Source organism: Falco biarmicus, chromosome W (genome assembly GCF_023638135.1).
Source record: "Falco biarmicus isolate bFalBia1 chromosome W, bFalBia1.pri, whole genome shotgun sequence".
Taxonomy (NCBI): Eukaryota; Metazoa; Chordata; class Aves; order Falconiformes; family Falconidae; genus Falco; species Falco biarmicus.
The window spans coordinates 7,983,241-7,994,709 of NC_079310.1; the positions used below are offsets into that span (position 1 = coordinate 7,983,241).

General features: G+C 40.9%; 1 protein-coding gene across 1 annotated transcript in view; it reads left to right on the top strand.

Moving 5' to 3' along the window:
• The window catches only part of ATP8B1 (ATPase phospholipid transporting 8B1), a 59,118-nt gene extending 49,084 nt beyond the window's left edge, over positions 1–10,034 (top strand). The window contains 7 exon segments of the mRNA XM_056323570.1: positions 702–925; positions 6,013–6,096; positions 7,031–7,276; positions 7,527–7,588; positions 7,590–7,660; positions 8,831–8,986; positions 9,829–10,034. Of these exon segments, the coding sequence (XP_056179545.1) occupies positions 702–925; positions 6,013–6,096; positions 7,031–7,276; positions 7,527–7,588; positions 7,590–7,660; positions 8,831–8,986; positions 9,829–10,034 (1,049 nt within the window).
• Positions 10,035–11,469: the final 1,435 nt, after the last annotated feature.

Here is an 11,469-nt window from a genome sequence, read left to right on the forward strand (position 1 = left end):
CTATTACTCTTTGTTCAGAAGACTCTACCATCTATTTTATTACCCACATTAACATCACTTGAGTTTTGTTAGCTTCTGTGCCTGTGCTTTCCTTTTTTGAGGAAGCCCTTTATGAAATGGTTAGTGGTTTTTGCTGATATATTTTAGCTTTTTCTGTAGACGTTCCCTGAGAAGGGGCTTGAATTACATCTGTTATCATGTTGTGGGTTACAAAAGTGTAATACAAAGAACAAAGCAGTAGCTTGGCTGCCCCTTGCTTGGAGGCATTAGTCACCCTGTATTGCAGCTAGTGCTCTTTGAACCACTTCCTGAGAAAGCTCACTGAGAAAGAAACTTCTGGGATACAGTTATGTGACAGGTGTGTTTGTAAGCTGCACGGCCAGTTTGTGCAGGGACTTGCTTGCTCTGTCTCATTGCTTAGTTCTCCCTTGGTCAAATTTCCCAGCATCCATTCTGATGGAACAAGTGCTGAGAGAGAAGCCAAGCGACAGTGGAGATGTGAGCAGTAAATAACACGGCAAGGAAGGGCTTTCGCACTGTGTGTTAGTCTCTAATGCAGCTTTTGTGCTGTGCACAGAAATAAAATGGGGCAGAGGAATCTGAAGCAGAGGATAGGAACCAGTAGAAGATTTGCTCTTGATCGTATTGTTCCTCTACCTTTTGTTATTAAACATAGTGTGTGGTGTGTTTCATTAACTTAGCTGCCCATATTGGAGTTGGAATCAGTGGCCAAGAAGGGATGCAAGCTGTTATATCAAGTGACTACTCTTTTGGTCAATTCCACTACCTCCAAAGACTGCTGCTGGTCCACAGACGATGGTCTTACATTAGGATGTGCAAGTTTTTAAGATATTTTTTCTACAAGAACTTTGCTTTTACGCTAGTCCGCATCTGGTATTCATTCTTTAATGGCTTTTCTGCCCAGGTAAGAAGACATGCTTGTGTGTAATGTTAACAAGTACATCTTCCTTTTTGTCAGTGCAGAATAGCAGAGGGTTAACCTGGGAAGTGATGGGAACCTTGAAGTTATCGTAATTTCTGCAGGAGAATAGGTGATAACTGCTAATCTAGCTAGTTACAAGCTAAGCAGTTGGTTGTGATTTCAGAACACTGAATTCAGTATCATGATTGTACAGGGAGGAAGAGATTGTTATATAGCAGTCTGGGAAACCTTTCCTGCTACTTAAGATACTCCTAGGTGAAGTGAGACAGTGCATGTATATATCTGTAGGAAGCCAATTTTTGATCTTGAACTGCTGGCTAGAACAGCTTGAAATGTGTTTGTTGTAACTGGCAGTGTTTGAAGTTCATATAGTGTGAAAGTGTAGGACAAGGCCTCAAGGACAAGAGTCCAAGTACTGATAGCCTGATGAATAGAGACTTGTTAGAACTTGTAGGGCACAAGCCCTGGGAACAAAGGACCAAGCTAACAGCAGACCCCTGAGCCATCACAGTTGAGGAGGCAACCAGACGGACAGAGAAACAAGTAGCCAGATAAGGGAACGGATGGCGCCGATATGTAATCAAGAAAGCCGCGTAGAAAGAAACTCCCTAACCTTGGAATAGAAATTATTGCTAGGTCAAGATAAACTAGTAAGTACCTATTGTTCTAACGGTGTGCCTTAAATATCAACCAATCAGTGTTTTTTACGCTTAAGATTTAACCAATCAGTGTGTAATATGTAGAAGGTAGAAACATATATAATTGTAAGAAAATCACTAATAAATGGACAACTTGCTTGCATCAAGCTGCGTCCCGTCTCTTCATTCGCCGCAAATTGGTGACCCCGACATGATGCGTTTAAGGATCTAACGTGAAGGGCTCTCGAATCGCCTATCTGAGCGACATGCAGCGAATCCCACAGAACTTTGAATGATCTGCTGAAAGGACGCAGGAGCCGGCCAGAAATCCCTCCGGAGTTGAGAGGTGAGCTGTGGGAAATCCGTAACGGGGAATCAGGCTTCGTCCCCAGAAAGAGACGTATATGGACTCATAAAGGGTCTTCTAGTCAGATCAGGGAGTCCGTGCCTCAGTCTCCTCAAATGGTGACCCCTATGGTGGTGTTCCGAAGCCTTGGAAGAATAAGGACGGAAAAAAGACAGCTCGTGGAAGAGGGCTGCGTTCCGGAGGAGACGGCTTGGCTGAACGATCGTCTTGCTGTCTGGACCAGGCGGACAACCTAAACCCCGAGGATAACACCTGTATTCATCGAGACAGGTGAGCAGCCAAGAATCTTTAGAGATTTTAAATATTTGAAGAAATTTTAAGAAGCTTTAGAAACCTGTACTCATTGAGACAGGCGAGCAGTCAAGAAACTTTAGAGACTTTGAAAGAAATGAAAGCGGTCAGCAGACAATTGTATGATGCTGCCGCAGAGGGGACTCTGCGTTGGGAATGCATTTAGCACCTTGGTGGCAAATTCTGACTACTCTTTGCCAAGTGTGGACTAATTCTACTATCGGTGCTAAACCAGAGGAAGCTGTAAATTCCACCGACAGCGCGACTCTTCTCAAGACACCGTCAGCGATGGCGATTCTGTCCACACCTCCTCTGCCCCCAAAGCTTCTGTCACTGACTGCAGCGACCCTCACAACACAGGACCAAGCACGGGAACAGGACAACTCGGACAATGATTTTATTGACACTGATAAACCTTTTGATCCAGGTCCTATAGATCTGGAAAAGGAGCTAGACCTTTCCCCCACCCCCTCGTCTCTCTGGATGCATTGATTGTGTTTTGGGGGAGGGTGAAAAGGGGGTCGAGGGATTGGTGGCAGGAATGCAAGTGGGAAACACTTAAGTGATGGGTTTTGGGAGTCGCTAGGGCATGTTCAGTATTTTGTCAGACAAATCAACCTGCAGAGTGGCAGCCTGTGCAATACGAGGCTGTTAAAGGGTTAAGCAAAGCAGTGCGGGAAGGGAGGATTCATAATACATTTGCTATGTCCCTTCTTGAAGTGATGGCAGAGCCTTATAGCTCACACTGCATGATTGGAAGTTACTGCTTTGTATGGTACTAACTGATACAGTCTATGATGTGGTTATCTGATTTTTGTGAGCTATGTGTAGTGGCCTTGACTGAAAACCTTAATCGGGGAATTGCTGTTAACTATGAGCAGTTGGCTGGAGCAATTAACTGTGCCGATTCTGTGACTCAGGCAAGGTATCCCAGGGACAACTGTTTGCAAATGAAGGAGATGGCTATTAAGGCAGTCAGGATGCGGGAGTCTTGCCACAGTCTTGCAGGGTCCTAGAGAGTCACTAACTTTAATACTAACTTGATTGATTGGCTTCAGAATATTTTGCAACAAGTCGAACATCAGGAAGCTCAAGGGTTGCTTTTAAAACAACTAGCTGTGATAATGTCAATGAAAATTGTAAACGGGCAACTTTCACAATCGCAACCCCAACATGTGTCAAATGATTGTAACGCAGAACTCACAGCAGACTGTAATTCTCAGGCTGAGTTCTGGAATGCAGCATAACACATTTTTGCTTCTCTAATCTCTTCTGTAAGAATAGTACACGCTCTTAACTTGCTTAGTAAATTAGGCTGCTAGCTTGCTAAACAAAGTAATACTACAAATACTATATTTTTTTTCTGGCTTATTAACAGATGTTGATTCTGTCCATCATATGTTGCTACAGAACCGAGTTGCTATTGATTTTTATTATTAGCACAGGGACACAAGTGTGAAGACTTTGATAGGATGTGTTACGTGAATCTGAGTGACCACTGTGAATTAATTTACAAAAGTATACAAAACTTAAAAGCCTTAAAACAAAGATCTGCAACAGAGCCAGGGGCGGGATGCCTTTGGTCTCTTCTCACGGCTGGGAAACTTTGGGCCATGACTCAAAAGTATTACAGGATTTATTATAATTATCTTTAACCACCTTATTGATGTTTGCCTTATGTCTCCCGTGCCTTTTTTTTTCTGTATTCAGTGTTTAGTTGATTGTAACTTAAAGCAGGTCATGGTCACCCAGCTACACACAACCTTTGCCTCCTCGCAATTAACAAGCAAAAAAGAGGAGGATAGAGAATGTCTGAAGAGAGAGATAGGAGAGGAAGCTGGAGAATATTTGACCTAACAAGAGATGAGAGAACAGCTGGGTATTGTGAAGGAGACTAGGAAATATAAACATGGTTATCTAGTGTTTAATAGGTGTCTGCACGCTTGTAGAGATATATAGCTATGTAACTGCATGAATGATTCCTGCCCTGAGCCTGGTGGAGCATACAGCTGCGGTTTGTGTCCTGGCTCAGAGATGTAAATAGGGGCTTCTCTGTTATGGTAAAAGTGTTTCTCTTTGCATAAAAAAAGAGAGGGAATGAAGGGAATGACCCCAGAGGTATGTTCAGAGAAGGCATGCGATGTTTCGAACTTTTTGACTGAACCAGTTCTTGTTTGGTGTGCCCTTCCACCTATGTATAATGTTAATCCAAAAGAAGCTGATATTGTTTACACTTTGAATGCTGATAATTGTCTTTCTGTAGATACTAATGTAGTAGGAGGCTATGATGGGAACGTGTCGCAGCGGTTCTTCTCTTATCCAGAGTAACAGCAGGGAAAGCATTAAAGAGTTAAATCACCTTGTTTGGTAGGCAGTGAAGAATGTGAGTCAAAATTGCCACTGCTTTTTGTTGTTGGTTCAAGGACACGGCTGTGAGGATTTTGATAGTATGTGCTGTGTAGATTTTAGGCGCCCCATTGCAGCAACATGTTAACAAAATCTGAGAAAATGTCAGCCTTTTTGGCATCCATTCACTCAACTGGCAGTATTGTTTGTTTGCTGTTACCTTGGTTGCTGTCATGTTTGCAAGGGCCCTGCAGAACATGGCAAACCTGGTACTAGGTGTTCAAAAACAAAAAGGGGAAATTGTAAAATTGTACGGAACAGAGACAGTGGGTTATTTTGACATTGATAATATGTCTTAGTTGGTTTTTTATTTGTTCTATTACTTGTGCCTTGTTTTTGCTCGATTTCAGAGGTTCTTTTTGTGCAACAGGAAGGGGGAGATGTAGGACAAGGCCTCAAGGACAAGAGTCCAAGTACTGATAGCCTGATGAACAGAGACTTGTTAGAACTTGTAGGGCACAAGCCCTGGGAGCAAAGGAACAAGCTAACTGCAGACCCCTGAGCCGTCACAGTTGAGGAGGCAACCAGACGGACAGAGAAACAAGTAGCCAGATAAGGGAACGGATGGCACCAATATGTAATCAAGAAAGCCGCGTAGAAAGAAACTCCCTAACCTTGGAATAGAAATTATTGCTAGGTCAAGATAAACTAGTAAGTACCTATTGTTCTAACGGTGTGCCTTAAATATCAACCAATCAGTGTTTTTTACGCTTAAGATTTAACCAATCAGTGTGTAATATGTAGAAGGTAGAAACATATATAATTGTAAGAAAATCACTAATAAATGGACAACTTGCTTGCATCAAGCTGCGTCCCGTCTCTTCATTCGCCGCATGGAAGGGCTTTTTAGAGCTGAGAGGCATCTCTGTGGGCATAACCAAAAGACAGGCAGATGTCACTGCATGGACCAGCATGGAGGATTAAGGCTGTAGTCATAGACAAGCAGCCCTGCCTGGGGTTCATGCTGTGTGCTGTAATGGAAACTGTGGCTGCCTAGGACAGAGCCAGAAAAGAGCATATAAAGAAACCAGGGCTCCCAGACTTGTGTGTGGGATGCCAAGTGCTTATCACAGTCACAAGTGCAGCTATAAACCAGGTTGATGCTTAGCGTGAGGTGTTCGGTTTTGATTGTGTTCCAGGTCAGGTAACACCGATGGTTTGTAAGGAGTGGGGCAGCTTAATACAGGCTAAAACTAGTTTCGACAGAGCTTTGAGCTGAGGTGCTGCTTGCCTTTTGGGTAAACACTGAGACACCTTGGTAACTTAATGCTGTAGTAGAGCACGTGTGAACTTTCTCAGGAATTGGAAGGAAAGGGTGTAATCAAAAAGAAATCATTAACTTACTGATATTCCTCCTCTTCTTGTAGACAGCATATGAAGACTGGTTCATCACACTGTACAATGTATTGTATTCTAGTCTTCTGGTTCTGCTGGTTGGGTTGCTTGACCAGGTGTTCTCCACGTTGTTAATAACAGATGAATCCAAAGGCAACTAACATCAAGTCTTTAATTATACTGAAACTGGTTGCTTTGTTCTATATACAAGGCATTTTCGGGGGGCTGGTTTGGTTTTTTTGGCTTTTAAAAATGTATTCATCTTCCCAGTGTGTGAGGTAACAAGAGACAATAAGCAGAGGGTTACCAAAATAACCAAAGTTAATTGGGTTGGAGGTCTTCAGCGCTAATAATGTTTGTTAAAAATGTTTCTGAATGCCTGCTATTCTGTGTCGTCATTCACACAGCACAGCAATGGGCAGCTCTGTTAATGGGAAAAGATGTTCCTTGTTTACCCTTCTGAGCTGAAGATGTAGGGACTGAACAATTTTGAATGACCGTGTTTGACAGGAAGTCTTGGTGTGTAACATTTGTTTTAATCCAGTGGGACAAGTGCTTTTGGCCTTCTCCACATTCTTCCACGCAAGGCTTACATGCTGATTAGGCAAATCAATGTTTCTGCTTTCTTTTGTGATAAAAGCGAAGAAGTAAATTCAGTACCAAATTTAAGGTCTTACTGGAGTATTTGTTAGAGGCTTAAAGTCAGGACATGCAACGATAGCCCCCATCTTCTGGTTGTTCGCTGTGTAGGGAAAGGACTCCAACATAACACGTGGCTGTGAAGAGCTCTGTAATTGTGGGCATTCTTGCCTTGGCAAATAATGGGCTAAAAATCTAGAAGCCTGTAAATGGGATATGAGATAGCTTTGTGAAAGATGTCCTCCAGACTCACTCTGTGCAAAGTCCTGCTTCCCACACTGCTACTTGAAAAGGAAATATGTCATTTCCTTTGGGGCATTGTATAGTTCAGCTTCTTATTCTTTAAAAGCTCACGCTGAGAACAAGAAATTACAGCAACTTTTTCTTTTTTCCTTTTCCCCCTTTCTTAAGGATGTGAGTGACAAATTGAGTCTTCGGTTCCCTAGACTGTATGTTTTGGGACAGAAGGATTTACTTTTTAACTACAAGAAATTCTTTTTAAGTTTGCTTCATGGAGCTATAACTTCCTTGATAATCTTCTTCATACCATATGGAGCTTACCTTAAAACCATGGGACAAGATGGAGAAGCACCTTCAGATTATCAGTCATTTGCTGTCACAGCAGCATCTTCTCTTATATTTGTCGTCAATTTTCAGGCAAGTGAGCTTAACTTCCCCATCTCTTGTTGCTCTGACAACACTTTCTGGTTGTGTTTCAAAATTTGTCTACTAATAACAGTATGTAAAAAGCTTCTCTTTTTTGCCTTCTCTATTCTCTGTTGATGTGCTCTGACTGGCTGACTTGTAACTGGATGAGAGATGACTCAACCAAAATGCTATCAGTCTTCAGAGTAGTTGACATTATTTTAAATTAATAAACTCATTTGGAGGTTTTGTTTGCTTTCAGATTGGCTTGGATGCATCTTACTGGACTTTTGTTAATGCTTTTTCAGTATTTGGAAGTATTGCACTTTGGTATCACATTTGACTTCCACAGTGCTGGAATCCATGTTCTCTTTCCTTCTGGCTTTCACTTCACAGGTCAGTCCTTGTGTTTTGTGTTTCTTGTTCCTCTCTCATGCAGCTTTGTAATGTCAGCAGAACTATGGCCGAAATGTCATGGCATGAACCTGATGCCTGTAAAAGAAAACAATGTTAGGTACCAATTCAGTTCCAAGGAAGGGTTTTGTTGATGATTGAGGCCAAATTGCTTTATTGAGAGTATTTCTTTTCTTTTAATGAAAAAGAGCTGGAACTAGACGTTGCCCAGCAGTAGGAGTCTGCAAGTTAAAACTAAGTTAAAATTGGTGTAAATTATTAAAAAATTTTAAATGTAAAATTATTAAAGTAAAAGGAATATGATGATCTGGCAGAGTATGCATTTGCCAAGCTGCTTTAACTGATCAGTGGAAGGTAAAACCCCAAAGGAGGATGGTGCCAAATGCTGTTAGCAGCTCCCTGGGATCTTGCTGCAAGTCCAGGGAGGTGTAAGTAGCAGCCATTTAGAATTTTTTTTTTTTTTCTGAGGAAAGCTGTGCTCTCTAATTTTCCTAGTGACAGATCTTTCGTATGTTGCCTTGGATTTAAATATCTCCCCCCAGAATAACAAATCCCCTCAATTTTATGTTCTCATTTTTAAGCTGAACCCAACTGAAAAAAGGTAGTAGACTCTAACATAACACTTTTCTTTGCTCTTTTGTAATGTTTTAGACTTATCATTTTCTTCTACCTGAATACTTTATACATTTCAGAAGTTTATAAAGATATGACTGCTACTTAGTTTGATAGAAACCTCCATGAGATTGGGTATTTGGCTACTAAATATCGCTTGCTTCCTAGACTACATGCATACCAATGATACCAGGAGGGCTTTTTCTTGCTTTGCATGCTTTAAAGCAGGACAAAAACTGTGCATCTCAGCCAAGCATTTGTCTTGCAGCCTCCCGGAACTCTGAAAAGGGCTTTGACATGAATGTGGATATGTTGTAATAGAAGGGCTTTATAAAAATCCTTGCTATTATTCTCTCTTCATAGTAGAGTCTCTGAATAAAAGCTTGATATTGTGAAAGACAACAGAATACCTGAATGTTAGGTCCTGTGTATGTCCTGTCCTGTTAGGAGAGAAGCTGTGGCTTTTGGTATTTCATTTGCATTATATAACTAGTTTACTTGATCACATCATAAACTAATTCTTCTTCTTTTAATTCCTAGGAACTGCTCCAAATGCTCTGAGACAGCCGTACCTCTGGTTCACCATGATTTTATCAATTGCTATTTGCTTACTTCCTGTAGTGGCACAGCGTTTCTTATCTATGACAATTTGGCCTTCAGAAAGTGATAGAGTGAGTAAAGTCTTAGGTTATTTTGGTTAATTTGTAATATGTTTACTTACAGGACCCAGTATTGGTGCTAATATTAGAGATGAGTAAGTGACTGTGCCCTAGAACTACAGGAGACTGGAGCTCAGGTCCTGTGGCCAGGGAGGGTGGCAGCAGGGCTCTCTGGAGGCCAGACAGAGCCTGCCTGCTAGCTGGGTGACAACTGGTGCTGTGACATTTTGCCATCCAAAGCAGAATGTCACTTTGATGTGTTCTTATTTCCCAGTGTCTTACTTTTGTGCGTCTCTGGGGTGCAGAGGTACATGTACAAGCTCAGCACGCAGTTCAGTGTGGGCTCATTCATCATTTGTCTTGGCTGAGCACTTGACGTTGTAAAACCACAGAACCCCCCTTTGAAGCTACTGATGGCCTGATGTCTTTTTATTTGGGCTGTGCTGGAGTTCCGTTGTTATGTGTCAGAGTATAGTGGGCAGGTTTTGCTTCTGTTCTGCCTTGAGCTGGCAAATAGCATATGGGTATGAAAGTAGTTAAAACTGTGGTGGTGGTGTTTAAAAAGGTATTAAAGAAGTGTCAACATAAGAATACAGGAATAGCTTTCAATTACATATCTTCAATCCATGCAGTAGTGAAAGACATTTAAAGATAAATGACCATAATGACATACAAAGTAACACAGTGAGTCTTCCTGAAACGGCAGTGTGTTACTGCATATGTTCTTGTTTCTAACAAAATCAAATTTGAACAAGAGAACCCTCCTATCAAGCAGTTGAAGGATGCGAAAAAGTATTGGGTTGTTTCCCCAGACAGTAAATGCAAACAACCTGTTTTCCCTTGTAATCCATAAACTAATCTGTCTTTGCATGCATGAAGATTCAGAAGAACAACAGTGGAAGCGACAGCAGAGTGCTTTTCGCAGAGGGATATCTGGCCGTTGTTCTGCTTACGCTTTCTCCCATCAGCGAGGATATGCTGATCTTATTGCTTCCAGACGCAGCATACAGAAAAAATGGGCTCCTTTGGATGCAGTCCTGGGCAACAGGGTGACACAAGTCAGAGATGCTCGTGAAATGAGTTGATTTACTGCATTTTGGGAGAAGCCCAAATGATTGCACAAAAAAAATTAAAAAAAACCTCAGGATATTATTGGGTTTTTTTAACCAAAGGGCATAAGGGTGTGAAGATTTTTATGTTTTATCACAGAACTTCCTGGCTTTGGACTACTGGAAACATAGAAAGGTCAAGAGTTCTCTATGGAGCTACTAATCCTTGTGAACTGATTTCTTTTTAATGTGAAAGTGAAGGATATGTGTGCTAGGGCATGAAAACCCAGCATTGTAATAAGGTTGTTTGGTGGTTACTTTTTTTTAAAGTGGTGCCTGGAATTGCAGACATTTTTCTCATTTTAATAATGTGTTGGTATAAAACTGTAGCTACATTTCATATTTTGTCTTTGAAAGCAAAACTGCTAAGTAGCAATTACCTTGTGTGTGCCATTTCATTTAATTGCACAGTCATAATGGCAAATCAGATGATCAGTCTTTTGAGAGGGCCCCAGATATCCTCATCTGAGCTTGTACAGCTGAGATTAAGATGTATCTGGTGATAAACTGCAGTCAGTGTCAGATTTTATTAGTAATTCTGACATTTACAGGTGTGGTTTCTGTTCCTTTCTCTTCCTTCAACAGTTGACTACAGCTTGCTACGCTAGATGGAGAGAGATCATTCTTTGCATCCTGTTAGAATGAGTGATATGCCCTTATACCTTTTGTAGCAAATTCCTTGTTTTCCCCTGAAATAAAGAGATCAGAGTCAATAGTTAACAGTATTTTTTCTTACTTGCTCTGTGTTTCTCTGCCTGTGTCTCTTTCCAATTCTAGAATATGTTTGAGTCTACATACACAGTGTATTTATGAACAGATGTATCTGATCTCTGGAAAGCCGCCCTTTGAGCTGGCAAAAGCTTGTTCATTTCAGTTTTAGATACAGCAGTCAGTAATAGATAACTAGAAAACAGTTGTTTTTAGATGGAATATGTTTCACTTGCTAGTGAGTCAGCTCTGACAATGTAAGAAGTTTTTTTATGAGAGTCTCTTTACAGTTGTACATACATCTGCTCTTGAAGTTGAGATGTATGAATGTTTCACTTTTACCTGTGTCCAACTCCTGGAGTAAGGTTGATTACTGAAATGGTTTTATAGTAAAAATCATGATATACAGCTCTTGTTTAATGGAATGTACATTTCAAAAAGTCTAATGCAAATAAATATCCTAGAGTTTACAGCTTCTGTTCTAATAAGTATAGGGGGGAAAATGGAAGTATGAGAGGAGTTTAAGTAGGGAATGGAAGTAACTAATCTTTCATTGAGATGATGGGGTTGGTCTTTAAAAAAAGGAAAAAAACAGACAAAAAAACCCAACCCCAAACCACACCATGTGTTGGACTCTAAACCCAGATGTAATATTGAAATATTAAATACGTAAATTGAGATGGGTATATTTCTTTTATTTCTA